Below are 27,312 nucleotides of genomic sequence, written 5' to 3' on the forward strand. Positions count from 1 at the left end.
TTGTTAACTAATATAGCCACTCCACCTTTCATTTAATAGTGTTTCCATGGTCTTTTTTCCATCCTTTCACTTTTCACCTACCTCTGTCATTTGAATTGAGTGTATTGTAGACATCATATAGTTGGGGTTTGTTGGCTTGTTTTCCCCTTTTTTGAGATATAGGGTCTCACTCTGTCACCCTAGGCTGGAATGCAGTGGCAATATCGTAGCTCACTGGGGCCTGGGCTCAAGCGATCCTCCTGCCTCCCAAAATGCTGGGATTATAGGCGTGAGCCATACACTCAGCCATAAGTGTCTTTGCACTGAGGCGTCTAGACCATTTACATTTAATGTAAGTATTGATATGTTTGGATTTAGTTCTATCTTACTTGCTTTCTGTGTTTTCCCTGTCTTTTGTTCCTCTTTTTCCCCTTCACTGCTGCCTTTTAGATTATTTGAACATTTTAAAGTATGCCATTTTAATTTATCTATTGTGATACTATTAGCTCTTTGCAGAGGTTTTTTTAGTAGTTGCTCTAGGATGAAGTGTTTTCAATTGTTAAGTATCTAACAGTGAGCATTTTCTCTTTTCAACTACTATACTCTCTCCTGTTGCCAACTTCTCATATAAATATTGTAAATGCTCTCGTTTAGGTAGCTCAGCTTCTGGAGTTGCGGGAATTTCAAAATCAGAGGAGCTCTGTGAATCTGCATTTGTGCCAAGATTTAGCAGACTTTTTTCCTCAGGTATATGTTCCCTACCAGTTAGCGTGGTTGGTTCTCCAACAGTAGGAACTACAGTTATATCTTGATCTCTGCTTTTCAAATCAGAGTGAGTATCCTTGGGGCAAAGTACATTTTGTTCCAAGTGAGAGGCAGGAACAGTCTCTTTGATTCTTGGTCTACAGCCAGCTTTGTTCAAGGAGGTAACATCCCCACCGTTTTTCCCTTGGGGGGATAACAAAACAGTATCAGATTGGCTATCCCAGCCTTGACTTCCCTGTTCTGTTATGTGTGTTGACTGAGAAGAATTCTGGGAGGAGATGTGGGTTGAGTCTCCATCAGAGTCACTGAAAAGCTTTGGTGACAGAGATCCCCCCGCCTCTGTAGAGGAAGGACAGTTTTCCAAACTTTCATCTGTGACTTCATCAGTTCTTTTAAAGAATACTTCCCACTGCGGTACCTCCCCGTCAGCCTTTTGCTGGGAAGGTGTTACAGGGCTCAGATCTTCTTGCCGGGAAGCTGGGATTTCTAATTCTTCTTCACTCTCACTGTTGGATTCTTCACAATCTACAAAGTTTGCCACAAGAGAGCTTTGCATATTCTCTGCTTTGTGGCACCCTGTGCTTTGTCTCAGTTTTCCAGGCTCATTTTCTGATACTGCAGTCGTTGAAAATACCTCAGGGTGAACGGTTTGCTGGTTTGGAGCCTTGTGCCTTAAAGGTACTGGCAGAGGGTCATCAAAGAGATCATCATCTTCTTCCTCTGTGGAACAAACAAAACAATTTCATAGGAAACAAGGCAAAGGGAGCCACTTTGTGCTTTTCATAAAAATCCAATTTGTAGCATTTACCTACACTTTTAATTCTTAGAATTACAAAGAATACAGAGGTCACTCTTCTTCAGAGTAATTATTCTGAATAATTTAACTACCGTTCTTCAACTTTTGATAATGCCGGACTATCAGTTGAGGCTAGAGATCAGTCATTCTCAAACCTGGCTGATCATTACACAATCACATGAAGAGCTTTTTAAAAAATACACCTTTCTGTATCTCATTCCAGACCTACTGAAGCCCTGAAGAAAGTAGGGCTAAATGATTTAAGTTCTACAGCTGATTCTGTTCATCCACCTGGTTTGTAAAACATCCAAAAAAGGTTTGCAAACCCTGTGTGCTCTGCAAATAGTAGATGCCCAGTGGGTTGACTGATTTAATAAAAAGATAGTTGATTTTTTTTTCCCTAAGGTTTTTCTTCTATGAACATTTTATTGATACTGCACAAGGCTGTGATAGATTCCAGGGAACACATACAGGTTAAGTCAACTATAACCAAAATGCTGAGTAAGCCACATTCAGTGTCAAAAACTAAAAGTCAACAAAGTTCATTTTCCTGAGTTTTAAGCATGTTCATGCTCTATCAATAAACAGTAAGCCCAGTCCACTTAAATTCTTAAAATGAATAAATCTTTACTTGGAGAATGAAATTCTTATAAATGAATACATAAACATGAAGGCATGGAATTGAGGGGAAAACAAATATTTTCCTGCTTTCTAGACTGCTGTGTATGGCAACTTACTGTCTACTGCGAAATCTGGTGTTAACTTACAATAACGTACTTCTTTCCCAGAGATGAAAGAGGTGGCTGAACACTGCATTTGTTTAAAAGCCACTAAAATAACAGACCATAGATACCATCATCTAGCTCCCACTTAACCGGTGAGGAGACAGGCCAGAGACGCAGTAGGCTCGTGCACAGATCCCACCTTGTTCTTAAAGTCCAGTGTTCTATTACGGTTTCTAATTGGTCCTGCCCGTCATTCTTAAAGGGCTTACGGTGACTGAAATGTCTAGCTACTATACTTGCAGTCATCCTAGTCTCCAGGATATGGCTTAAGCCATGGATTATATGGTGGTTCTAGCTCCTCCACTGGTATGGCCATGTTATCTCTACGTTAGTGACGATTCCATACCAGTGTCGTGGTACGTCTCAATGGTACAGGCCTTCCTCCGTCAAAACATTTTCAGTCATCTCGTGTGTACTCTTAGAAATTTACTCTAACATTATGTACTTTTTGTTATGAACACACAGAATTTTAAAACTTTATGAAAAGGGAAAGGCATATAACACTGGGAAAATTTCACAATAAATAAAGTATCAAAATCCTTGAGAGTTTATACAAACTGACAATAAAAACACCTAAACTCAATGAAAAAAGGGACAAATGTCATGAGTAATTCATAGATACTTTTTCTACCATCGTGCATTGTTTATTTAAAAAAATCATACTGAAAAAGCAATTTGGCAACACGTATGAAGCACCTTAATTTCTATAGTATAACCCAACAACAGTAAGATGTGAAATAGACTTACATACAATATTGTTGATCACATTTATAAAACTGAAAAGTTCTAAATAACCTAAATGTATGCCAAAGACATACCATTATATAGTCGTCATGAAAAATGTGCAACCATTAAATTGACATTTTTGAATAACAAATTTTCCAATAAAATGTTTGAAGTGGAAAAAAATACACATGTGTATATGTAAAAATGATCTAAGCTGCTTTTCAGCCTGTATGCACCTACATAGTCTTACAGGTGTTACGTTACTGAAATACGTTTGCCCTTGCCTCGTGCCAAGTGTCCTTCCTGTCTCCCTCCCACTACCCTGGGCCCTGCCCTAAGGGACTCACCTCTCCCCAGTCCAACCCAAAGAGCCTTGCACTACAGAACTTCAGGACGTTGCTCTAGCACTGCAGTTACTATTGTTCTTGTTGATTGGTGCCTATATAATGTTGCTTTTTAAACATTTTCAATATCACTCCAAGTTTTGTGAATATTTATATAAAAAGAAAAAAAGGAAATACATTAAAATGCTCATTAAAATAATTTGGACTTGTGTGGTTCTACATAACTTTCTATTTTCTCAATTATCTACCAAGAGTATATACTATTGTAAGAGGAACAAAACCAGTAATTTTATAAAAGTGGTCCTTACATATAATTATAATAGTGGTAAACTAATTATGTAAAGATAAAACATCAGAGTACAAAAAGCTTCTTAAAAGAGGCTAAGAAGAACTTCTGGATTTGCCTCCCAGATGCTGAGACAAGAACACAAATCTTAAAGCAGCTGATTTAACACTAGTACATTAGCAGTGACTTGGATCAACAGAACATTTTAGGAACTGAAGGACCTGAAAGACTGGTCAACAAGTTTGTAGAGATCACCAGAGATTTCAAAGCATACTCACAGGACAGAGTACTAATTGTAAAGCCAATGCCAGACCTGGACTAAAATATTATGATGACACCTGTTGCTTACAAAATACATCTAAACATCCACAGAGAGTAACATTAAAGGGCTGTTTAAAGATCTATGCCTGTACAAGTATAAGAAAAGCTATAAAAATACTGCTATACTACACATATTAGTAAGGAATAAAAAGCCTTAGGAATCAAGAAGGAACAAAATCAAAGCTAAGAAAAATAAAATGGAAATGAGCATCAATTCAAAAAAACTTAAACCCGTGGCCTGATTCAAAGACATTTCATCAAAAATAAGTGTGGATCGGGTAGGTGCATAATAGGTACAAAAGTGTAAAGAAAGGTAAGATGGAGTAACAGGAACTAGATTTCACCTCCCACCTGAAACAACTAGAAACCAAACTGGTAAACAGTGGCTTTCAAGAAACTGGATGCCAGACAACGAAGGACAACAACTTGAGAAATGGGAAACAGACTTGCCCTGTGATTGCCCAGCTCGCTGCTTGGTGACAGAATCCAGTCAGGGAGGGGACGTCCCTGACTTGAGAGGGAACTGGGTGTCTGAGGTCAAGGTGGCTAGAGTTTACAGAGCAGAGGGCCGGAGAGGAGAGCGCTGCAAGGAGGGGACGCCGAAGAGCTGCAGGGGGCCCCTAAGTGTGCAACACCTGAGCGGCACATGCCGGTGAGGAAACTACCTGGAACCAGGGAAAGGATCATGCAAAAGAGTGAAAGGAAACAGCGCCCAGAACTCAACCCAGTGCCAGGAATAGTGCCTGTTCCCAACAGCCAGAGTGAAAAACCTTACTATCCATGGGCATTTGTAAGATTAACAAGAAAGGCCTTGCCTCAGTAGCAGGGAAAGTGAACTGTAGACTAAATGCTGCTCTAGTCCCTGCCTAACAAAGATAAAAAGACACAAAAGGACCAAACTATAAACATGTCGATCACATGCCAAAACAAAGCCCAAGGATTTTTTATGATTTAAAAAAAATTGTCCGCCCTATACCTGAGAACAATAAAGAATATTTTTAAGAATCTAAAATTATGCAGGACCTAACATACATCAACAGGTGAATGGATCAGCAAATTTTAGAATCTCCATGCAGTGGACAACTACTCACCAATAAAAAAGAATGAATTATTGGTACCTGCAACAACATGAATGCATCTCCAGTGTGCTGAGTGATGCCAAGTAATCCATAGTGACAGAAGGGAGATCAGTGGTTGCCTTAGCAGGGACAAGGAGGAATTACAAAGTGGCATAAGGAAACTTGAGGGTGATGGGTATTTTCAGTATCTTAATTAGAGTCATGGTTTTTCAAATGTATGCACATGTAAAAATGTATCAAATCATACACCTTAACCATGTGCAATCTGTAATCTATCAATTATACCTCAGTAAAGCTGTTTTTAAAAAAACTAAATTTGTAAAGATAAGAAATTATATTACAGGATAGAGTTAACATTTAACAGTAATGGAACTTTTCTAGAACCTTTTAAGTGAAACAAAGGGGTTTTCTTTCAGACACCAGCAATAGGCTCGCTGTATCAGTCCTGGAATTGGCATCTAAATGTTTTCAAATTATATTCTAACCGGAAATGCAGAAGCAGACATGGGAGAAACAGACCTAGATTAGAATCTCAGCCCGTCACTTACTTCCTGCTAGACCCTGGGGGCTTTCCTTAACTCTCTAAACTTCAGTTTCCTCATTGATAAAATGAGGATAGTACCCCCTCATAAATTTGTTTAGAGGTTTAGCTTTAACACGTATAAAGGACCTAGCATAATACCTGCTATATAGCAAGTGTTCAATAAATAGTCTCATTATCTAGTGTGTTTTGGCCACGTATTCAGTGTATGGCACAGTAGCTGGCTCTCTACCAAAGGAATGGAAATCAAGAACCCTAACTACTAAATCTGGCTGCTGTAAAGCTTCAGTGCTTTGCCCAGAATCTAAAGTTCTGATTTCTACTTCAGAGCTTCCCTCTGTCCTTCACTGAAAAACAAAGTAGCAATAAATGAAGGTAGAAAAAGTATAGAGAAAATCCATTTGTATAAACACTACTGATCCATGTGATCAGAAATGATGACTAGAAAAGTCTCTTACCAGCATTTACTAGTGTCCCAAGGAAGTGCTCGAGGCTAACAATGTAGCCTGTCTTTATGGCCTATGCAAGTCTTATAGCATATTCCAGAAAGCTGAGACCACCACACAATACACAGTTTTCACCACACGGATAGATAATGCCTGGTTTCACAGGCTGAAGACAGGAAAGCAAAGCACATCCCGAAACCATGGGACAAGTCTGAGCTACATGGGTCCCAGGTCCACTCTGCCCAAGGCCACTTCCACCAGACCAGAGCACGCAGGAAAGCAGTCCTTGCTGGGAGCTCAAACCCCTGAACCCAGGACCGTTCTTACCGGAGTCTCGGTCGAGGGTTCTAGCTTTCTTCAGTTTTCCCAGTGGTTTGTACTTCGGCTCAGTACTTTGGGAAGATCGGCATAAAGGCTTTAAGCTGAAATGAATCAGAATATTTGATTGTTCCTTCTGGGAAAGCTGCTGGGAGGTAAGTGTCATTGATGGGGATTACAGAACCATGACCGCAGGGGAAATCACACAACTACTTTGTACAACTGAAAAGCAATGTTTGATCATTAAAAATCACTTCAGTATACTAAAGTAGTAACTATGAGCACTGGTAGATGTCCAGCTAATTGTTAGGGTGAAGGGAAACTCCTTCAGTAAACTAGAGCAAAACTTCTGTCTTTGCTTTTACAGTACTAAAAAGCAGGTCCCTATCCTAAAAACCTAGTAAGTAACACGGTGACATCTTCTGGCATTTGAGGAATACAGTGTAGCTCGTTTCCCCTTCGCAGTTTAATGGGATTTACTTATGTCTTGCAAGAATCTCACAGATTTGATCTTTGTTCTAGATCCCTAGGCTGAAAGCTAAGACACAGTAGAGATAAAATAGAAAAGGGCACAGAAGTAAGATTGAAGGTGACCTGGCCCTTTTTGAGGGCCTCATTGTTAACTGCCTACTTCTGCCAGATTCCCGGAAGCCGTTAGGATGCTCTATTAACACCACACACTTGAACAGAGCCATGAAGCTCCCAGCCTGAAACATGTACAGCCACACAGACTGTACATCCCACCCCTGTCCTCAGGTCCACCTGGGTTTTCTGGATCATCCCCCTGGCCAACCCCACCCCCCAAGGACCTCTGCCCTTGTCACCGCCTCTCTCCGCAGTCATTTCAGCTATTCTTGGGTAACTTTTTAAAGTGAGGTCATCCTTCTCCACCTACCTACAAAAGAATCGCCTGATGGAAATGCGAGATGGGAGCATGCATGTTACAAGCCCGCACGGGACGCTTGAGCACATTCAAGTTTATGTGTGTTCAAGATTAGCTCATACTGAAGTCTCAGCTATTTTAAGATCAAGCCTCTAAACTTTGCTGCCGCCAGTTACCATCTTGTCCTTAACTTTTCCTTCACTGTCAGGCTTTTTAAAAGAATGTTCTGTCAGCATTCTCCATTTCTTCACTTTTTACCTATTTCTCAAATACCTGAAAAATGGCTTTTAACTCGAAATTCTACTGAAATTTCTCTCACTGAGCTCACACGTGTAACATACATTGTCGTCCCTATACTGTTTGTCTTCTCAAGAGTCTGATTGTCGACACCCTGTACTCCCTTTCTCTGCTCTCGTCCCACTCTGGGCCACCTTGTCACCATCTCTTCCCAGTGCTGCCTCCCCCACCCCTCGGACGTGCTGCCCAGGGTTCTGGCCACAGCTTTGTGGTCCCTCCTGGTGATTTCCCGTGTCCTCATGGTTTCAGTTGTCACTGCACTGCCACCTCCAAATCTGTGTCTCCCACCCAGACCTCTGTCCGGGGCTCCTGAATCCTCTTTTCCGTCACCTTTTGCTAGCTTGGGTCCTGTATGTCCTCATCAGGGTCTCTGGGGTAGATTCCCCGACACCAGGCCTGGTTCCTTCCTGCACCCACAGCACCTTGTGCACAGTGGATACTGTGCCTTCCTGTGCACCTAGCCTCCCCACCAGCCTGGAGCTCTGTTAGGGCAGGATGTACCTTAGTCAGCCCGGCTCCCTACCATATAGCTGGCTCTAAAGAAATCTTTAATGAATGCATAAGTGAAACTCCAAGAAGAGGTGAAGAAACAGTAATACTGTAGTAAAAGACGTCCATTATACTGTTTCACCTCTCCTTAGACTTCCATTTATCCCTTACATAACCTTTAACTGACCACCTACTTGGCACTGTGCTAGGTGCATTTCATATATTATCTCCGAATCTCTAAGAAACCCAACAAGGAAGCAGAAATATTCCTGTTTTTCTGATTCGAAATGACTAGCTCAGAAAGGTGATCTGACCAAGATCACACTGCTAGTAAACGGTGGAGCTGGGATGCCATCCAGGACAAACTGACAACATCACCTGTACCTTCTCCCACACTGAACTAAAGTAAACACGCCAGGAAAAAATGGCAATGAATATGAATCGAGAAATGCCACAACATTCTAGATTTGTAAACATTCAGGCAAAACTATCCTTTGTCACCCAGCTACAAACCACAAAGGGAGGCACTGAATTCCACAAACAGTAACTACTCACATTTCTATCACTTTATCCACAGTCGTGCCTACTGGAATGACATTTGGATATGCGTTCACAGGACAGATGTAGCTCAAGAAATCTTTAATCTGGAAGAAGGAAGACAAAATGGATCAACTGTCATCTCTATGATGAAAAACTAGGTGTGAGAGGAGATAAAGGGAGGCCAGGTGTAAGAGAAACAGAAATCTCATGGCTTTGGTTTTCAACACTGGCTGCATGTGGGAATCACCTGGGGGCCTCTTGGGAAAAACAAATAGCCAATGCCCAGGCCTCACTCCCAAAGATCCTTTGAGTGAATGCAGGCCTGGGAATCAGTACATTTGAATGTCGCCAGTGACTCTCCTGCACAGTAAGAGCTGAGAATCACTGATTAAATGAGGTTCAAAGATTCTTTATTTTTTTTAATATGATAGTTTCCTTGTCCAAGGTCAGTAGCCCATATTTAACAAATCCCCTTTGGAGTTAGAATTTAGCTGAGTATTAACTGTAATACACACAAGAAAAAGTCTTAGAATTTCATTTCTTAGGCAGGTGCAGTGGTGCACATCTATAACTTAGCACTTCGGGAGGTCGAGGTGGGAAGATCCCTTGAACCCGGAGTTTGAGGCCAGCCTGGGCAATCTAGTGAGACCTTTTCTCTTAAAAAAAGAAAAAAAAAATTGCATTTCTTTCCTCCTACAAATAATTAGCAATACCAAGAGAATTGCATCTTCGAGTTTACTTAATTTTTTCTAACAGTTTTATTCTCATGGAGCAGAACACTATGCACTGGTTACCAATCCCGGGGAAGGAATTCAAACACTTCTACCCGTGGCATCTTGGTGTTGGAGTCACCAAGGAAAGCAATGACATCAAGCACTGGATGGAAGAATGCTTTACTTACAGAGAACAGACAGAGCAAGGTCAGCTCCAAGTATCCATCAGTCACCCATAGCCAGCATGGGCAATCTGCCTACAGCACCCCTCCCCTGCCACAAGGGAAGGGCTCCTCCTCCTCCCCCATAGTGTCTGCAATAAGGAAAGCAAGGGCGTGCCTGAGGGCCATTGACACACAGTCTTAAGCAGAACAAAGGACCACATGTTGAGTCCAAAAAGCAGGAAGATATTTCCACACAAGGCAATAAGCTGGTTCCAGCTACGAGTGCTCTTTACCTCTTGGTAAGAAGTGCTCCAGGCCAAGGGCCATCCTTCTGTGGCCAGTGCAGGTTGGAGGCTGTGCACATGGGACTGCCTTTCCCAACAATTAACTCTAAACAGGCACACTTACATGCAACCATTTCACAAATACCTTGATTTTCTACAAAGTTCAGAATGCTAAACAGAGGAATTGTCACTATTCCTCAAAACATCTCTACATCCCAGATGCATTTTGTCACTTACTATATAGATCTTGGCAAGTTACCTAACATCTCTACATCTTAGATTCTTCATCTAAAAGTATAAATGAGGTAACACACATAAAGTGCTTAGCCCAGTCCCTGGCCCATGGTGAAACATTCAATAAAATTATCCGTTACAAAGTTGACCACAACACAAAGATTTTTATTCCCTTCTGCAAATAGAAAGACAAACTAGGGCATAAAATGATTATTAGTGGCCAACTTTCCAAAGAAAAGACCAAATCAAAAGAGGCAGAAACCCAGAGATTACCATTAACTTTATATATAAATAAGATGGCTACTTTAGTTAAGATGGGCAAGGCAGGAGGATCTGTTCTTTATTTTTCATAAGCAATTTCTTGTGTACCTTTCAAATTAGGCAATGCAAAGAGAAACCATTACTTGCCTGCCCACTACTCATTTGGTTTGCAGAATCAATTAGAGTTGAGGAAGGTAGAAATCTAAGACTCCTGAAGGGAACACAGATAAAGAGGGTTAGGTCAAGTCTATGCTAGAAACGATTCACTGCTTGTTCTCAGGGATGAAGTGGCCACAGGGAGAGGAGAGACACCCAGCTAGAGGAACACCCGCTCTCACTTGCACAAGTTGACTTCTGTCATCAAATGCACTTAATACATTGACACGGTTGATTTCTCTTTATCCACCGTAGTTATGTTCTATAAAGTCACCACAAATAACTGAATTAGCAAATACTGAACCATTGCTCCTAGGGGAAATACAGGGTAAGGTTCCTGGGAGCCTCTATTGACATCATTTTCAATCAATCAATCAATCCATACACACATAACCTCATTTTATGTGTGTTTCTGTTTAAAGACACCTCATGTAATATATATTGCTGATTCATGAACACTGAACTCATGGCCAGCAGCACCACTGCTCATGCCTGAACAGAGCTGATCTAACAGATCTTCTCCATGAGGCACATCACAGCCTTCTTGCACTTAGACAGGACTTCAGTACTAAGTTTGGGCACCATTTAAAATAGTGGTCTCACCAACAAAAAGCACAAAAATATGAAAAACATGCCACTCAATAGACCCAAAAAGGACACTGTTGAGAGTACGAGAGCTGAAACGTGAAGGCGGAGCACTGTCTTGTTTGATCTGAGCTGGGAACGAGCATGTCGGGCAACTCAAATTTTTCACCACTGTCCCCGTGTCCGCAAATGATCACAAAAGCACTGCAAACGTTAGTATTGGGTTCACAGATTAGTTTCAGTGACTAGGAAACAGAAATATGGAATCTGTGAATAATAAGGATAGGCTATATTTAGAAAAGAAAAAGAAAGGAAACAAGATTTAAATAGAAAAAGATGCCTCTGAAAGCCAAGAAAACTACTGTGAACCATGAAGGCTGCACAACAGTCAGCAATAAGGGTTCTGAGTTCACGACTGGATCCTCTTACCTCGCTGTAGGAAGAGTGAAAAGAAAAACAAGCTCTATATGTACTCTCTCCAGTCCTGGAGGAAAATGAAAACACAAAATGAAAAGGTCACTTAGTAAAACTAAGCTAAGTTCTAAACTTTCACCCCTCCCATTTAGGCAATTTCAGTATGAGATCACCCTAAGTCAGGAACTTCTTCTCGAAATAGGAGTGAATCTTTTTCAGAGATGGAAATCTGTTGCACACACCCTGAACGGCCCAAGTTAAGGGAATGTTGTTGCTAAGATACTATGACCATCGTGGTAACTCCTGCACCCTGCCAAGGGCTTCTGTTCTCTACGACGTCAGTGTATAACTTCTGGGCAAGCACTCAGATATTCTCGGTCTCCAACAATCTTACCTAACTAGAATAAGGCTCAGGATAAGACTGGCTAATGGTATTGTCATGGGTTAGAAGTAGCATATCCTCAGATTAAATAAAGTTTAAATGTAAGAAATTATTTCCCACAGCTCTAATATTATATCCTCTTCTTGGGCTTAGCCTAGACTGCATTTAAACTAGATTAAATCAAACAATTTACCTCAAAACCAGGTTTCTCTCAGAAGACCTAGGACGTTGCTTCCTTACCTCACTATGACATCTGTTTTTCTGGTTCTTTCTCCAAACCACATGGTGGATGGCTTAATGCTGATTGTGCGGAGTGGAATCCTATTTTTGGAAGTAATTCCACAGGGTAATCTGTTCCACTGAAAATATTCCTCTGCCTAAAAAAGATCAAAAACACAGAAAAACAGTTGTACATTTTCAACAAATCTTTTTATACGAAGGGTCTCAAAAACAAAGGTAGATTAGTTTTTCAGACATGAAAAAAAATGTAGACATGAGGAAACAATCAGATAATTCCAAACTGGGGAACATTCTACAAATGGACTGTTCAGAACCATCAACGTGAGGACAGAGAAGCGAAGGGCAAGGGATGTAACCCGCATCAAGAGACCCTTCAGGCCTGACTGAATGTCCCCATGCCCCTCTGCCTGCCCCACAAGCTTTCAAGGACACCGCTGGGACAATTGGGGAAATCTGACTGGACTGTGTAACTAGCTAACGGTGCTATATCAACACTAAATTTCCCGAGTGGAGGAATCATATTGCGGTTACACAGGAGAATGTTCTTACTCTAAGAGATACCTGCTGAAGGATTTGGGGTGAAGCGCCATGAAGTCTGCAACATGCTCTCAGATGGTTTGGGGTGGGGGAGTTGGTTACACATATACATAGAGACAGAGCGAGCGAGAGAGAATGTGGCAGTTAACAAACTGGCAAATCCAGGGAATATGGTGTTCTTTATACTCACTAGTCTTACAACTTCACTGTTTTAAATTTTTTAAAAATAAAGTTGGAGGGAAAAAAATAATAAAAATGTTTTCAAACGGCTCAAAAATAATAGGGTGACTTTTCCAAAGACATTATTTTCCTTCAAAACCATTAGCACTCCATCACAATCTGATTTCTTCAGGGTGCCTTTGGTGCTGTTTCTCATGAGCCCTGGGAAGAGGATGAAGACAGGACTCCATAAGCTCTGGAACTCCCAGTATTTTTAAAGCCTGTGTGATCTAAAACATATTTTAAGCTGCTAGAAGCAGTGTCTCAGGAAAGTAGCTAAGACAGCAGTAGCAATTAGAAATTAAGCTACTTTGTGGGATGTGAGAATATTCAGAGCAAAAAGAAATTTGCCAATTAAAATATTTGTAATGCAAGGGACAAAAGACTATAAGTCTAATAGAAAAAAGGACAGCCGGGTGCGGTGGCTCACGCCTGTAATCCTAGCACTCTGGGAGGCCAAGGTGGGAGGATTGCTCAAAGTTAGGAGTTCAAGACCAGCCTGAGCAAGAGTGAGACCATGTCTGTACTAAAAATAGAAAGAAATTAGCTGGCCAGCTAAAAATATATAGAAAAAACTAGCCGGGCATGGTGGCACATGCCTGTAGTCCCAGCTACTCGGGAGGGCTGAGGCAGGAGGATCGCTTGAGCCCAGGAGTTTGAGGTTGCAGTGAGCTAGGCTGACGTCACAGCACTCTAGCCCAGGCAACAGAACAAGACTCTGTCCCCCCCTCCAAAAAAAAAAAAAAGACAAAATAATTTATATTTAATATCTACATTTTTATTCATCCAAGAATCCACTGGATATAAGTGTTATGTATGTGAATATATATGTATTTATGTAAGTACACACACACAAAAAAAATGAAATAAATTCATGAATGCAAGATAGAATATGCAGCTTACCAATCATCAGAAGTAATTTCTTACCTAGTAGCTCTTACAGTGGCCTACAGAAGAACAGTCCATGCTGTGGATAAGAATTCTTTTTCTGTTTAAAATTATGCTTTATTATAAGGGACAAGCAACTTTAGGCTTTTGGCTGATGGAACCACTAATAGTACCCACAATGGTGATCTAAAGGTATAAATGCAGTATTTACAAAAAAAATGGCTCAGCATTTGAATGCTTAAGATATTTGAAAACTGAGAAGAAAATTAGATTCACTCACACCACTGCATTTGAAGATTAATTTGTCATGACAGTTTAAATTGAAAACCTGAAATTTAATTTTTTAATTGAAAAACATGTAAAGGCAAATTTGAAATGGAAGTCTTATACCTGATATTTGATAGCAGAAGGAGGTTCTATGGTGGCATTAGAAAACAATCACAAGTGAGTTACAGACACACTGGAAACATACATTTGAAATAGGACCGTCAATACATGTAACTATTTCAAAGTGTGAAGGAAAGTTTATTTAGATATGTATCTCAAATGAGTAGAAGACAAATAATTTATAAGCATGCTCATGTCATGTGTCTCAAAAATAAATAGCAGTGGATCCTGAGTGTTTCCTTAAATTATAAGCTATAACATATTACTACTTTCATTACAAATAAATTTGCTTTTCTTTTTTTGAGACAGAGTCTCGTTTTGTTGCCCAGGCTACAGTGAGTGCCATGGCATCAGCCTAGCTCACAGCAACCTCAAACTCCTGGGCTTCGGTGATCCTACTGCCTCAGCCTCCCGAGTAGCTGGGACTACAGCCATGTACCACCATGCCCGGCTAATTTTTTCTATATATATATTTTAGTTGGCCAGATAATTTCTCTACTATTTTTAGTAGAGACAGGGTCTCGCTCTTGCTCAGGCTGGTCTCGAACTCCTGACCTCGAGCGATCCACCCGCCTTGGCCTCCCAGAGTGCTAGGATTACAGGCGTAAGCCACAGCACCCGGCCAAATTTGCATTTCTGATGAATAGATTTCATCAGAAAACTATAAGGATCTGTGTCTGTTTACTAATTATGAAGTATATGGTAATGGACTACAGTAACGTATGGCTGCATGAACTGGAGCTAACAATTTATGATTATAGCCTCAGTTTGTACATTTGTAAAGAGCGGAGCCTAAAAAATGGAATTTCTGAGGTTTCTTCTCAACCTAAAAATCATTTTTATGGGTCACACAAACAATACGAGACAAAACATTTGCACACATACCTTTGGATGCCGGCAGGCGTGGATCTGGGTGCTGCGGTCTGTCGTGAGATGCTGCAGGATGTCGGGCATGTTTCTAAACATGTCTAGCTTATCCACATGAACCTAAGGGAAGTAACATACATATGCAAATTATCTGAAATGCATTTCCTATAAACACATTGTTAATATTCAGAGCAAAACCCCCAGTTAGTGGACTAACCCCCTCTTCTTTCTTGAAACCCAGTTTTAGGCTATTTCAGTGCACGTTAGCATTCTGCCAGGATGATATCAACGGGCACAAGTCCAACCAGGTCAGGGTCACTGTCTATTGCTGGTGGAAATAAAAAGTTACAGAGACACGGCTTATGGATTTCACTTGATCCTGCTAATACTGTCCTTTAGTCCTTCGAAAGGAATTTGTTAATATTTATTATGAGCCTACTGTATATCACACTTGGTTCTAAATACTGGGCATACAGCAGTGATCAAAGCAGACAGAAACAATCAGGAATCACCTACCCTTAAAGATATACACAGCTGGTCCTCTGTTCCCAAAATGATAATGACCCTGAGAGCAAGCAATACACGCTGATACCTCCTAGTTCAAATTTATCTTCAATGCTGGTCACAGTCACTAAATTTATTTCCTGACCCACAGTTTGGAAAAAAATACTTCCTCTATGGGGCATTTCACTTGAAGGCTCTTCTAAGCCTTCAGGGCTGCTGTCAATTTCCTCCTAAGAGGATGTGAGTTAACAACGATGACATCACCTCAGTGGGGCCACCAACCTCTGCTGCAAACAGGCTTTTGCTAGGTTGCTTCCATCTGTCACTGTTTTTGGTTATTTGGGGACAGGGAGGGGAAGGACAGGAGAAGCTGGGAGAATGGAAGGGAGAGAGAGAAAGGAACAGTCAGTCTCCATACCTGGACGCCAAATTCTTCACTGAGGTTGGTGAACAAATATTCGTAGCCGTAAGCTGCTTTGCAGTTCAGCCACACGACATGGCACGGACTCCGAGTGATCCAGCCGCGAACCAGCTCTAGGATTCCACTCAAACACTCCCCCTAGACAGGATTTGCAAGACATTGGTGAAGAGCCTCATTGACTCTTTCATTCCTGACAATCACAGGTACTCGTGCCAACAGGGACAATGACGATCTGATCTGTCATCCTAAAAACCCTCCTGCTAGAATTACAGCCACATTCCTCCAGGCAGACTTACCCGACTTGGAATTTGATAAAATCGTGGATCGCAGAAAGTAGTATCTAAATATACACTTTGGATGTCTTTTACTCTGAAAAAAGAAAACAACCACTCTTAGCCATCCAATGGGACATAAATTATGTATAAGATTTAAACTCTCAGTTATTTTACAGGGTGTTCCATGCCATTTGGAATGTTTTTGTTAAATCAACTTTGCTGGGAAATTATTTCCATACAATAAAAATACACAGATTTTCCATAAATGAGCCAGTGAATTTTGACAAATTCATGCAACTACTGCCCTAATCCAGCAGAGAACATTCAAATATCCCATGTCATGGAGAAAAATTTGCTCTACTTTTAAAAACAGTATAACCAAGTTTGATTTCTAACAAAAACAAAGGCTTGTGTTTGGTGGGAAAAGAGCAATAAAACTTTTTAAACTATGGTTCTCACATTCAAGAGCTGTCTAGGGCCCAGTACCTTCCCCCAGAGTGCAGAAGCTCCATTCTGGCAGCTTCTCCTTTCGCCAATCTGAAGTCTCCTGTGTACAAGACAGTTCCATTATTGCCCTGAAATAAAAACCTGGAAAGGAAATACATCTCGGTGACTTCTGAGTCTCACACAAAATCTTAATAAAGCAAATGCATGCCAAATCCATAGCGAATGCTTGCTGCTGAACATCTCTCTTATGATAACAGTGTTAATAGAATTCCTAGAGCTCTAAAACCACACCAGGCACTTAACTGTTGCCTCTTTCCTGGGGTAGAAAGAAATAACAGAATGGAGATACCACTGAGTTTGTAATAGAAGCTCCCTGTGATTTGTTAGCACTCTCAATAACATATTGAGATCATTCCTATTCATGGAGAGAAAAATCCATGTGACAAGAGAATGCAAAGCCAGTGGAGAAATAGTAATTGAAGACTTCCATCGTTAGAAAGCCACGTTTCAAATTTGATCTTCACCTCCATCCTCCAAGTTCAATTTGGAAACAAAGATTAAAGAAATGGCCAGAAAAATGATCAAATCTCTCTATCCACATTGATTTTTAGACCCTGAAAATTTATTTCTACAAATATAATACATATCTACATTATAATAAAATGCCAAAATAGATGAGCCCCCTTACATAACTGATCCTGGGCAGTGACCAGCTGGTAAGAGAGTCACAACAATCTCTTCCATCTATAAAGAAAATAAAGAAAAAAAAATAATAGAAGTTATCATTAGGACCTAGCTAAATAAAGCCCTCCTTGATAGAACTCATTCAAGTACCTCCAAAAATGTGCCTTTTCTCTCCCAATTTCCTCACTCTTCAAATCCTGGAAACAACTAGAATCCTCGTCCATGCAATAAATGATTAAATGTAGAGTTCCCAAAGGACTGAGCTATTCCACTGCTAGTTATAGAACCAAGAGAAACGAAAACTTACGTCTACACAAAAATTTGTACATGAATGTTCACGGCAATTTATTCATACTAGCTAAAAAGTGGAAACAGCCCAAATGCCTACTAAGTGATGAACAAACAAAATGTGGTCTAATATTCCATACACAGAATGTGATTTGGCCACGAAAAGGTGTGAAGTACTGACACACACTACAACATGGATGACCCCTGAAAACATTATGCTTTGTGAAAGGAGCCAGACACAAAAGATGACACGTTGTGTAATTCTGTGGATATGAAATATCCAAAATAGGCAAATCCATAGAGACAGAGAGTAGAATACAGCAGTGGTTGCCAGGGGCCGGGGGAGGAGGCAATGGAGAGTGATTGCAATAGGTACAGGGTTTCTCTTTTGGAGTGATGAAAATATTCTAAAATATGTAATTCTGTGACTTGGACTTTTATACTTCAATGAAGCTATTTTAAAAAAACAAGCCTGGATGTAGCCTGGTCCCCATACGCACTGCACATTATACTGTCCCTCAAGGGCAGGCCGCGCAGGGCACCAGTGCCCCTCCGGCCAGCAGCAAGTGGGGAGGGCTCTGCACACACCAGCTTGCTGCTCTGAGACGTGACTCCTCTCTCCAGTCTAACTTTATGCATCCTGGAGGGCCCTCCCAGCAGTTGGTGCTGGATGAACGATGCCCAAAGGCCATGGCCCACAAGAAGAGGAATGAAGGATCAGAGTGCGGCAGCAAGACTGCCCCAAAGCCTGCCCACTGTTAGCTGTCGGGCCTGGGCAAAGCCTCTCCCCATATAGCCCTGTACGTGACAAGGCCGCAAATCAATTACAATATTCCCTGGAAAAGCAGCTGCCCGAGTCCAGGATGGCATCTAGAAAAAAGTCTAGGCCATCTTTTTTTCCTCCCCCTCTGTTTTAACCCACCCTAAACTGACCCTGCAGTCTTCCCTTGGGATGACAATTTGCAGAGAGGAATACTTCAATTTCAACTGGGTGTCTTAAACAGCAGACATTTAGCTCTCAGTTCTGGAGGCTGAAAGTTCAAGATCAAGGCTCTGGCAGTTGAAACTGATCTTTTCAAAGAAGAAATATCTGAAAAAGTCAGTTTCTGTTCTGATCACATTCATGTAACACAAGACACCCTCAGAGTTAAACATATCAAAGCAATGTGTTATACTCAGGCTACAGAACAAACAGTAACTGGATAAAATAGGAAAGTTTTAGCCGTGTATATAATTTCAGGGGGAAAAACAAAAAGGCAGGTCCATAGTTCTACCTCCTATTAAAACAACACATTCACAAAAGTACTACTTCTAAATTAAAGGATGAAAAATAAATTTTATCCACTTGGGCAGTGACTTTTTTTGAATAACAATTCAGAAAAAATTACAATAGACATAAACTTTCTGTAAAAATATTAACCACCATTTTATATCCTGAACATTTAATAAATGTAATAAATATGACAATACCATGTAGTCATATCAACTAGAGTTCACCTCATTAGAAGTAATACTAAAAAAAAAAACAAAACAATTTTGACCAAAAAAAAAAACAAAAAAAACAAAAGCCATGTCCAATCCTTTCAATGTAGGAAATAAATAAATCACTATTATGGACTGAATGTTTGTGTCTCCCCAAAATTCATAAGTTGAAATCTTAATCCTTAAGGTCATGGTGTTAGGAGGTGGGGCCTTTGGGAGGTGATTAGTTCTTGAGGGTAAAGCCCCCACGAATGGGATTAGTGCCCTTATAAAACAGGCCCACGGGAGCGTGTTTGTCCCTTCCATCATGTGAGGACACAGGAAAAAGAACCAGGAAGCAGGCCCTCACTGGATACCAATCTGCCAGAGCCTTGATCTTGAACTTTCAGCCGCCAGAACTGAGAACTAAATGTCTGCTGTTTAAGACACCCAGTCTATAGTATTTTTGTGATAGTAGTCCAAATGGACTAAGACAATTACAAATATTTTGGGTTTTTTCTCCCCTAAAAACCTATTCAATGACTAAATGTTTATTTGTGGTTAAATGAACATTCAAAATCAAGAAAGGCAAACAATCATTTTAGCACTAAATGTTTTTTAAAAATCACGTGATATTTAAATATTTAGTTACCTCGCCCGATGCTTCATCAACTAAAGATATCTGGGTAGGAGTTTCGATTTCAATTGATATCTATCAAAATAAAATAAGATAATCATGTGTATGTCAGTTTTTCACAGCTTTACAATGCCTTTGCCATCTCAAACACAGAGATGAAATGGAGTTACAGACTCTCTGTATAACAATTTCTGGTTTCACTATAATAAATATTTTAACAGTTTGTAAAAACAGTAAAACAAAAATACCTTTCCTGAAACAGATTTTGCAGAGTGTATTAAATGCCTTATAAATGCATATAATCCTTTGAACAGCAATTCTATTTCCATGCATTCGATGCTCCTCCATCTCCCTATCCCTACCACTCCCATTCTCCCCTCCCTTTGAATTTGAGTCTTTGTAAAAACATGTGATCATGTGTACTATGTGTTTAGGTTTTGCGCTATAGAACACAGGCTGGATCAGCCCATGATCTAAATAAAAGGATCTAGCAATTATGTTAATGATCATTTTATACTCTAAAATATTGAAATGCATCTTAGCTAGAAAGTCAATGAGATTAAACAAAACTAAAGACCTAGATCAAACTCTTGAGGAACAAAAAAACCAAATTGACACCAACAAAATGTTGACCTCTTCTAAATTGCTGAATTACAAAGGACTAAATATCAACATTCTAATTAATGTGGGTAACTGTAGCATGTGAGCAATTGGGTTTTGAATAATTCCAATGCTTTTTGCAATCTACCTCTAAAAATATTTCCCATTTAAAAAAAATTAATGTTATTCAAAAAATAAAACTTACAATTCGTTTCTCCCAAAATTTGTATTTCGGGCTAGTTAACAATAACTCCTTAGTAACAGGTGAGCAGTATAAGCAAACCTTCAAGCTGAAAGGAAAAGACAAAAAAAGGTGATTTCAATACAATCCAAAATAAGCCATCTTGATGACTAGGAAATATATTTCATCATACATCAGTTTTCTCTAGTAAATCAGAAATTTTGCTGGCACCGAAAGTGTTAGTGTAGTTCCCAACATACCTATGCCCACTATTTCAGTCCCATCAAGAGCATAAGGGAGGGGGAAATACTGTGTCCTCTGACCTCCTCAAAAAGTTGTCCCTCTTAGCCAGGTATGGTGGTACAGGCCTGTAGTAGTCCCAGCTACTTGGGAGGCTGAGGCAGGAGGATTGCTTGAGCCCAGGAATTGGAGGCTGCTGTGAGCTGGGCTGATGCCACAGCACTCTAGCCCAGGCAACAGAGCAAGACTCTGTCTCAAAAAAAAAAGAAAAGAAAAGAAACAATGTTGTCCTACGCCATTGTTACGGTGAAAAATACAGGCTTATACCTGGATCGGGCATATCTATCTGGAAAGATGCCACCAAACATTAACCTACTTTTGGAGAATGACAAAGGGGGGCTGGGAGCAGAGACTTCTGCTTTTTGCTTCACATAAATCAATTCTATTTACTTTTTTTTAAATGAACAGAATTTCATAATAAACTTTAAAAATTTGACAGTATAGTTTAGAGGTAAGGAATACAGTCAGTGGCAGATTGTATTTTCCAAAGACGGCCATGCTACTAAATACCCCATCCACACACACTCTTTTTACAAAATGGATATCAAAATTTCTCCACTGACTGGAGGGGTCTGTGCTCCCTGCCCTTGAATCTGGGCAGTCCTTTGTGACTGCCTTAACCACAGAATGTGGTGGAAGTAATTGCATGCCTTTCGAGGTCAGATCTCCAGGCACTATAACTTCCTCCTGCCTCTCTCGGGACATAGACTTTTTAACCCTGATTCTCCATTTGACAGGTCTGGCTATCCTGAAAACACCATACCAGAGAGACTTTGCAGAGATAGAGAGAGATGCCCAAGGAGCCCCAACTATCTTATCCCTTAGCTATCTTCCCAGCCCAGGCATCAGACACTGAGCAAATCTTCAGATCTTCAGCAAAGACTTCAGCCCAGGCAGGCAGAAAACAGCCACCCCTATGCTACCCTGTCAGAATTCCTGAGCCACAGAAACTAAGAGATGACACCTGATTAGTGCTGGTTTAAGTCACTTGGTTTTGGGCGATTTGTTACGCAGCAATAGATAACTGATACACAGGCTCTAAAGTCAGACAGACCTGGTTGAAATCCTGGTCCTGCCACCTACTGGCTGCATGACACTGGGCAACTAATTTAACCTCTCTGGTTCCTCAGTTTCCTCATCTGTAAAATAGAAATAATAATAGTATCTATTCAAAAGGTTGTCAAGAGGCTCTGATGATAATGTCACGTCCAAGAGGACAGGGGTTTTCATCTGTGTGGCTCCTCTAATACAAAGCCTGCTTCATCATAGGCACTCAAAAAAGCTGCTAAACTAGAAATGCGTAGTGCCCAGAATATAGTAAGTGTTCAATAAATATTAGCTATTAATATCAAGAACATAGACTATTGTTATTGATTAGCTGAAAAACCCTGACGTCCCCTGGTTCAAAAGTCAAAAGCGGCCTTTCCAAATACGTATCTTGAGAATTTAGAATTTAGATTTAGGCAATGGTTGCAGGAAAAGAATCCAATAGTTCAGCTTCAAGAAAAAGTCTTAAATGATTTCTTTATAATGGGACAACCATTCTCATATACACACACTCTTACAGAAATAAAAATGAAGGAGTTATTACTGTACTCAATAGCATAGGTGAATTACACAAATATAAAAGTCTATCTGGTATGATTCTATTTATATAAAGTTCAAAAACAGCCAAAGCTACCCCACGATAACAAAATTGAGACTAGAGGTTACCTTTGGGAGGAGGCAGGGGGGCCTGGGATATTAGCACCGTTTTAGCTCTTGGTCTGGGTGGGGGAGGGGGAGAGCTACACAGATGTGTTCACTTTGCAAAAGCTCATCAGGCTGTGCCCTTACAGGGGATGGACTTTTCTGTATAGATGTTACCATCATCTCTCAATTAAAATGTTTACTTAAACACATACATACGTAGCAAAATAAATTACCTGCACTCCAACCTTCTTTTCAAGGTAGGGGCTCTTAATCCTTTCATGTGATCTAAAAACAAAGGAACTGAAAGTCATAAAACATTCTTTTTTTCAGAGGATTCTTCAGCCCAACAAGACTTAGTTGTAGGCCAGGCACGGTGGCTCACGCCTGTAATCCTAGCACTCAGGGAGGCCAAGGCGGGTGGATCGCTCGAGGTCAGGAGTTCGAGATCAGCCCGAGCAAGAGCGAGACCCCCGTCTCTACTAAAAATAGAAACAAATTAGCTAGCCAACTAAAATATATATAGAAAAAAATTCGCCAGGCATGGTAGCGCATGCCTGTAGTCCCAGCTACTCGGGAGGCTGAGGCAGGAGGATTGCTTGAGCCCAGGAGTTTGAGGTTGCTGTGAGCTAGGCTGATGCCACGGCACTCACTCTAGCCCGGGCAACAAAGTGACACTCTGTCTCAAAAAAAAAAAGGCCGGGCGTGGTGGCTCACGCCTGTAATCCTAGCACTCTGGGAGGCCGAGGCAGGTGGATTGCTCGAGGTCAGGATTTCGAGACCAGCCTCAGCAAGAGCAAGCGAGACCCCGTCTCTACTAAAAAAAAAAAAAAAAAATAGAAAGAAATTATCTGGCCAACTAAAATATATATATAGAAAAAATTAGCCGGGCATGGTGGCGCATGCCTGTAGTCCCAGCTACTCGGGAGGCTGAGGCAGGAGGATCGCTTCAGCCCAGGAGTTTGAGGTTGCTGTGAGCTAGGCTGACGCCACAGCACTCACTCTAGCCCAGGCAACAGAGCGAGACTGTCTCAAAAAAAAAAAAAAAAAAAAAAGACTTAGTTGTCCTCTTTGTAAGCTTCCTTTTAAGAGAAAACACATGAGGTTCACTTTTGTAAGAGAAGTGATCCACATGGGCTAGCGGCTCTTTCTCCTGCGAGTAAAGAATCCTTCTGAGAACAGGACAAGTTGCCCATCCCCGAGCCATTCAAAAGCAATTTAAAAGGAGAGTGATCTCCTGCAATGTGGGGCAGAGTTTAAGTCACCCTGAGAAGCCACAGAAGAATGAGAATGGCTTCCAACCCTTCCTTTTCCTCTCTCCTTTCATTTCAATCCAGCCATCCAGCCGGGCGCGGTGGCTCATGCCTGTAATCCTAGCACTCTGGGAGGCCGAGGCGGGCGGATCACTCAAGGTCTGGTTCGAGACCAGCCTGAGCAAGAGCGAGATCCCCATCTCTACTAAAAAAAAAAAAAAAAAATAGAAAGAAATTAGATGGACAACTAAAACCATATAGAAAAAATTAGCTGGGCATGGGGGCGCATGCCTGTAGTCCCAGCTACTCGGGAGGCTGAGGCAGGAGGATTGCTTGAGCCCAGGAGTTTGAGGTTGCTGTGAGCTAGGCTGATGCCACGGCACTCTAGCCCAGGCTACAGAGTAAGACTGTCTCAAAAAAAAAAAAAAAAAAAACCAGCCAACCTTCGAGCCTCACTCTCTATGTGACCCATTCACTTCCTGCCACTGAGGTTAGTCGGTCTAGAAATTCAAGCTCGCTTCCATGCAGTCTGCTAGGAAATCCTTCAGGCTTAGGCCACAGTAAGAAGTGGTTCATCATCTCCTCAGCCTGCTGTGACTGCTGGATTGAATGGTGGGATGTCACTATCCACGCAGACTTGCCCCACAGCCCTCCAAATTAACAGACACAGGAAGACGACCACAGAAAGGTAACAATTAAACCAAAGAGTACACTAAATATATAGTGCACTCTAATACATTCTGAATCTTTAGTATGTAAAGGCCTAGACAACAAGGACCAAACGCTTCTAAACTATTTAACTAAATCAAACCAATTCTAATTAGCACCCCCCCACACACACAAAGCACACTCTCAATTTGTATATGGTGATGCTTAAACCCAGTAAAACAGGGCAGTCGGCACACCTCGCCTGGAAGCCCTTAACTGAATACATGCCTCCCCCGCCCCATCTAGGATAGGCCACCTGTGCCCTGTGGGTGATTCCCCTCAGGTCACACCTGGTCTGGTGTTTTAGGGCCTAGGGGTATATCCCAGGGAAGGACTTTCCATAACTGGGGTTTCCAAAGAATTTCTGCCGTGGCAAAAGGAGGCTGAATCAGGACTGTGCTCCGTGATCCCAAATTAAGCAGACAGCACCCTCTAGCCTGATGTCCCCCCATCCCCACCACCCCGGAGCCCCTTCCTAACTGGTGCTCAGGAGAACCTGGCTGAGTTTACTTTGTGCTGCTGGAACTGCACTCAGGGTCTACTTTTCCAGGGCCATTTTCTTTTCCCTTGACCAGAATAAATCAGAATAAATCATCTTAAATTGCCCCCTCAAGGGCTCTTCCCCAATCCTGGGCTGCTATCTCAGGCCACAGGTCTCCTCTCATCCTCTTGACCTTACCAATGGTGCTTAGTACAGACTGCCCTAAGCCCAGCATTGGGTTCCAGACGGTCCACAAATGGGTATCAGGTAGGTCCATGGCTCACTCTAAATTTTACCAAAAGGTGATGTTAATGTGTTTATCTGCATTTCTTTCTAGCCAAGGAGTTCATAGAATTTGTCAGATATTCTGAATTAGTCTACTGGAACTGCCATAACAAAATCCCATAGACTGTGTGGCTTAAACAATAAAAATTTATTACTCACAGTTTAGGAAACTGGGAAGTCCAGGGTCAAGGTGTGGCCCAACTAGGTTTCTCGTGAGGGCTCTTTTCCTGACACACGGATGGCCACCTTCTCAGTGTGTGCTCACAAGGCCTTTCCTCAGGGTGTGCACATGAAAAGAGTGAGGCCCCGCTCCCTCTTCTTATAAGGCTACTAATCCTATCAGAGTAGGACCCCGCTCACATGACCTCATTTAACCTTAATTACCTCCTAAAAGCCCTAGCTCCAAATATAGTCACTTCGGGGCTTAGGGCTTCAGTATACAAATTTTGGGGAGATAGTCTACAGCATAGTCAAAGAAGTCAGTGGCCCCAAAAGGTTAAAAAAAAAAAAAAAGTAGGAAACTTCCAAAAGCAGAAGCTGGGTTTTTGCCCTTGATGAGTTTACATCTTGGTTAAGTAAACAGATCCATGTGATTAGAGAATGGCAAACGTTATAGGGGCTCAACAGTAAACAGAGTCCATTTCTTGCTTAATGTGCAAACTGACGATTTCACAGATTCCTTCGGATGAATTATTTCTCCAAACTCGTTACTCCTAAACACGAAGGCCAAGATTCTACACCATACTTTCATCATGGCTACCACGTTTTGAGTTCAGAGATTCCAGCGAGACTCAACACCAACAGTAAAAACAGGGGCACCCTCGTGCAGCAGGAGGCTCTCAATGAGAAAACCGAAAACGTCATTCTCAAAAATCAACAGAAAGAGCTCAGAAGCATTTCCCAGAAGTGGTATCTTCAGCTGTTTACACCGAGTGAGACTGATTCCACACACAAGACACTAGATGGCCATCACACCAACCCTGGGAGGAAAGGCGGTGTTTTGATATGCATAATTGCCTTTACCATACTCTGCACCAGAGCTCTAAGCATTTGCGTATGGGTTTGTTACAATGACTCAACTCAGCTGTTTAGTGGGAACGGACTACTGAAGCTATTTGCAAGGCCACAGCTGCAAGAGGCAGCTACTTTATCTCCCATTAGTGCCAACGGCTGTGCTAATTAGCACAATGAACCTTTACCTTTTCATTGGGAAAGTTAGGGACGTATTCTCATTAGCACAATGAACCTTTACCTTTTCATTGGGAAAGTTAGGGACGTATTCGTCAGCACGATAGATGTTAAAAGTGGACAATGGCTGTGAAATTGGCAGTATTTAAACTCTGGGGATTATGTGATCTCCCTTGGAGCATCTAGCCTCGAGCCCGTATCATTAAGAGTGACTCTCTAACCCTAATCCCTAAAGGAGTAGAGCTGGTAAATCGTAGTCGCGTATTCTGGTTGCCTAACGCCATCTACAAGATCAACATCCTGCGGTCCAGGACCAGAACGAACCTTTCACGTCGGATGTGGCCAGAATATGCAAAGGAGGGGGGCGAGCGCCTCCCCGAGCTCACAGGCCGGCTGTGATCCCACGGCGTGCTCTGAGCCTGCCCGCTTGCCAGCAAATGTTTGAGGGTGTGGCCGAAACTGATCTGAAACTTGTGTTCTTTATACCTGGTAGCGAGGCTTTGGGGGACAGCTAACGAGTCCTCGCCACCTCCTGACTATCGGCCGCTGGAAGAGCTACCGAGAGAACCCGCTAACGGTGCCTGCCCGGACTGGCCCGGGTCTGTGCGCAAGTGCCAGTCGCTGCTGCGCCAGGTTGGACAGATCCCAAAATAAACAAAGTCTTTGAGAGACTGGGACAACGTTGCTGGCCAGCCCCTCGCTGGCCTCCGACAGCCGCACCCCCTGCCCCGGGGCCTGTCCCCTCCTGTCCTCTCTTTCCAAGCCCCTGCGCCCCGAGATTGGGCGGCACGCAGCGCTCACTCACCCTTGTGGCAGTGGGACAGGAAGTAGGCGCGGGCCTTCAGGTTCTCCCTGTCAAAGCGGTCTATGGAAATGGTTGGATACTCGGCCATCTGTCCCTCGAAGGAACTCATAGCGCCGCGACCCCGGGCGCGCCGGACCGCGAGCGGGTTGGGAAGCCCAGGCCGGCCACTTCCGGGAACC

General features: G+C 41.9%; 1 protein-coding gene across 4 annotated transcripts; it reads right to left on the reverse strand.

Moving 5' to 3' along the window:
* Positions 1 to 201: 201 nt before the first annotated feature.
* Positions 202 to 27,312, reverse strand: DCLRE1C (DNA cross-link repair 1C). Of its 4 annotated transcripts, XM_045533837.1 has the most exons (14): positions 27,134 to 27,312; positions 22,650 to 22,701; positions 20,449 to 20,533; positions 19,659 to 19,718; positions 17,262 to 17,317; positions 16,613 to 16,714; positions 16,148 to 16,220; positions 15,849 to 15,989; positions 14,945 to 15,046; positions 12,029 to 12,165; positions 11,422 to 11,476; positions 8,611 to 8,699; positions 6,396 to 6,490; positions 202 to 1,464 (listed from the first exon to the last, which is right to left on the reverse strand). In XM_045533837.1, exons 1-14 carry the CDS (start codon positions 27,240 to 27,242, stop codon positions 539 to 541), a joined length of 2,082 nt encoding a protein of 693 aa, XP_045389793.1. In that variant the 5' UTR covers positions 27,243 to 27,312; the 3' UTR covers positions 202 to 538. The 4 variants fall into 4 exon arrangements, with proteins under 4 accessions (XP_045389793.1, XP_045389803.1, XP_045389809.1 ...); XM_045533847.1 differs by lacking the exons at positions 22,650 to 22,701; positions 27,134 to 27,312 and adding an exon at positions 20,748 to 20,799; XM_045533861.1 differs by lacking the exon at positions 6,396 to 6,490 and having other exon boundaries at positions 1,352 to 1,464; positions 27,134 to 27,291.

This window comes from Lemur catta, chromosome 1, assembly GCF_020740605.2.
Source record: "Lemur catta isolate mLemCat1 chromosome 1, mLemCat1.pri, whole genome shotgun sequence".
NCBI classification, from domain to species: domain Eukaryota; kingdom Metazoa; phylum Chordata; class Mammalia; order Primates; family Lemuridae; genus Lemur; species Lemur catta.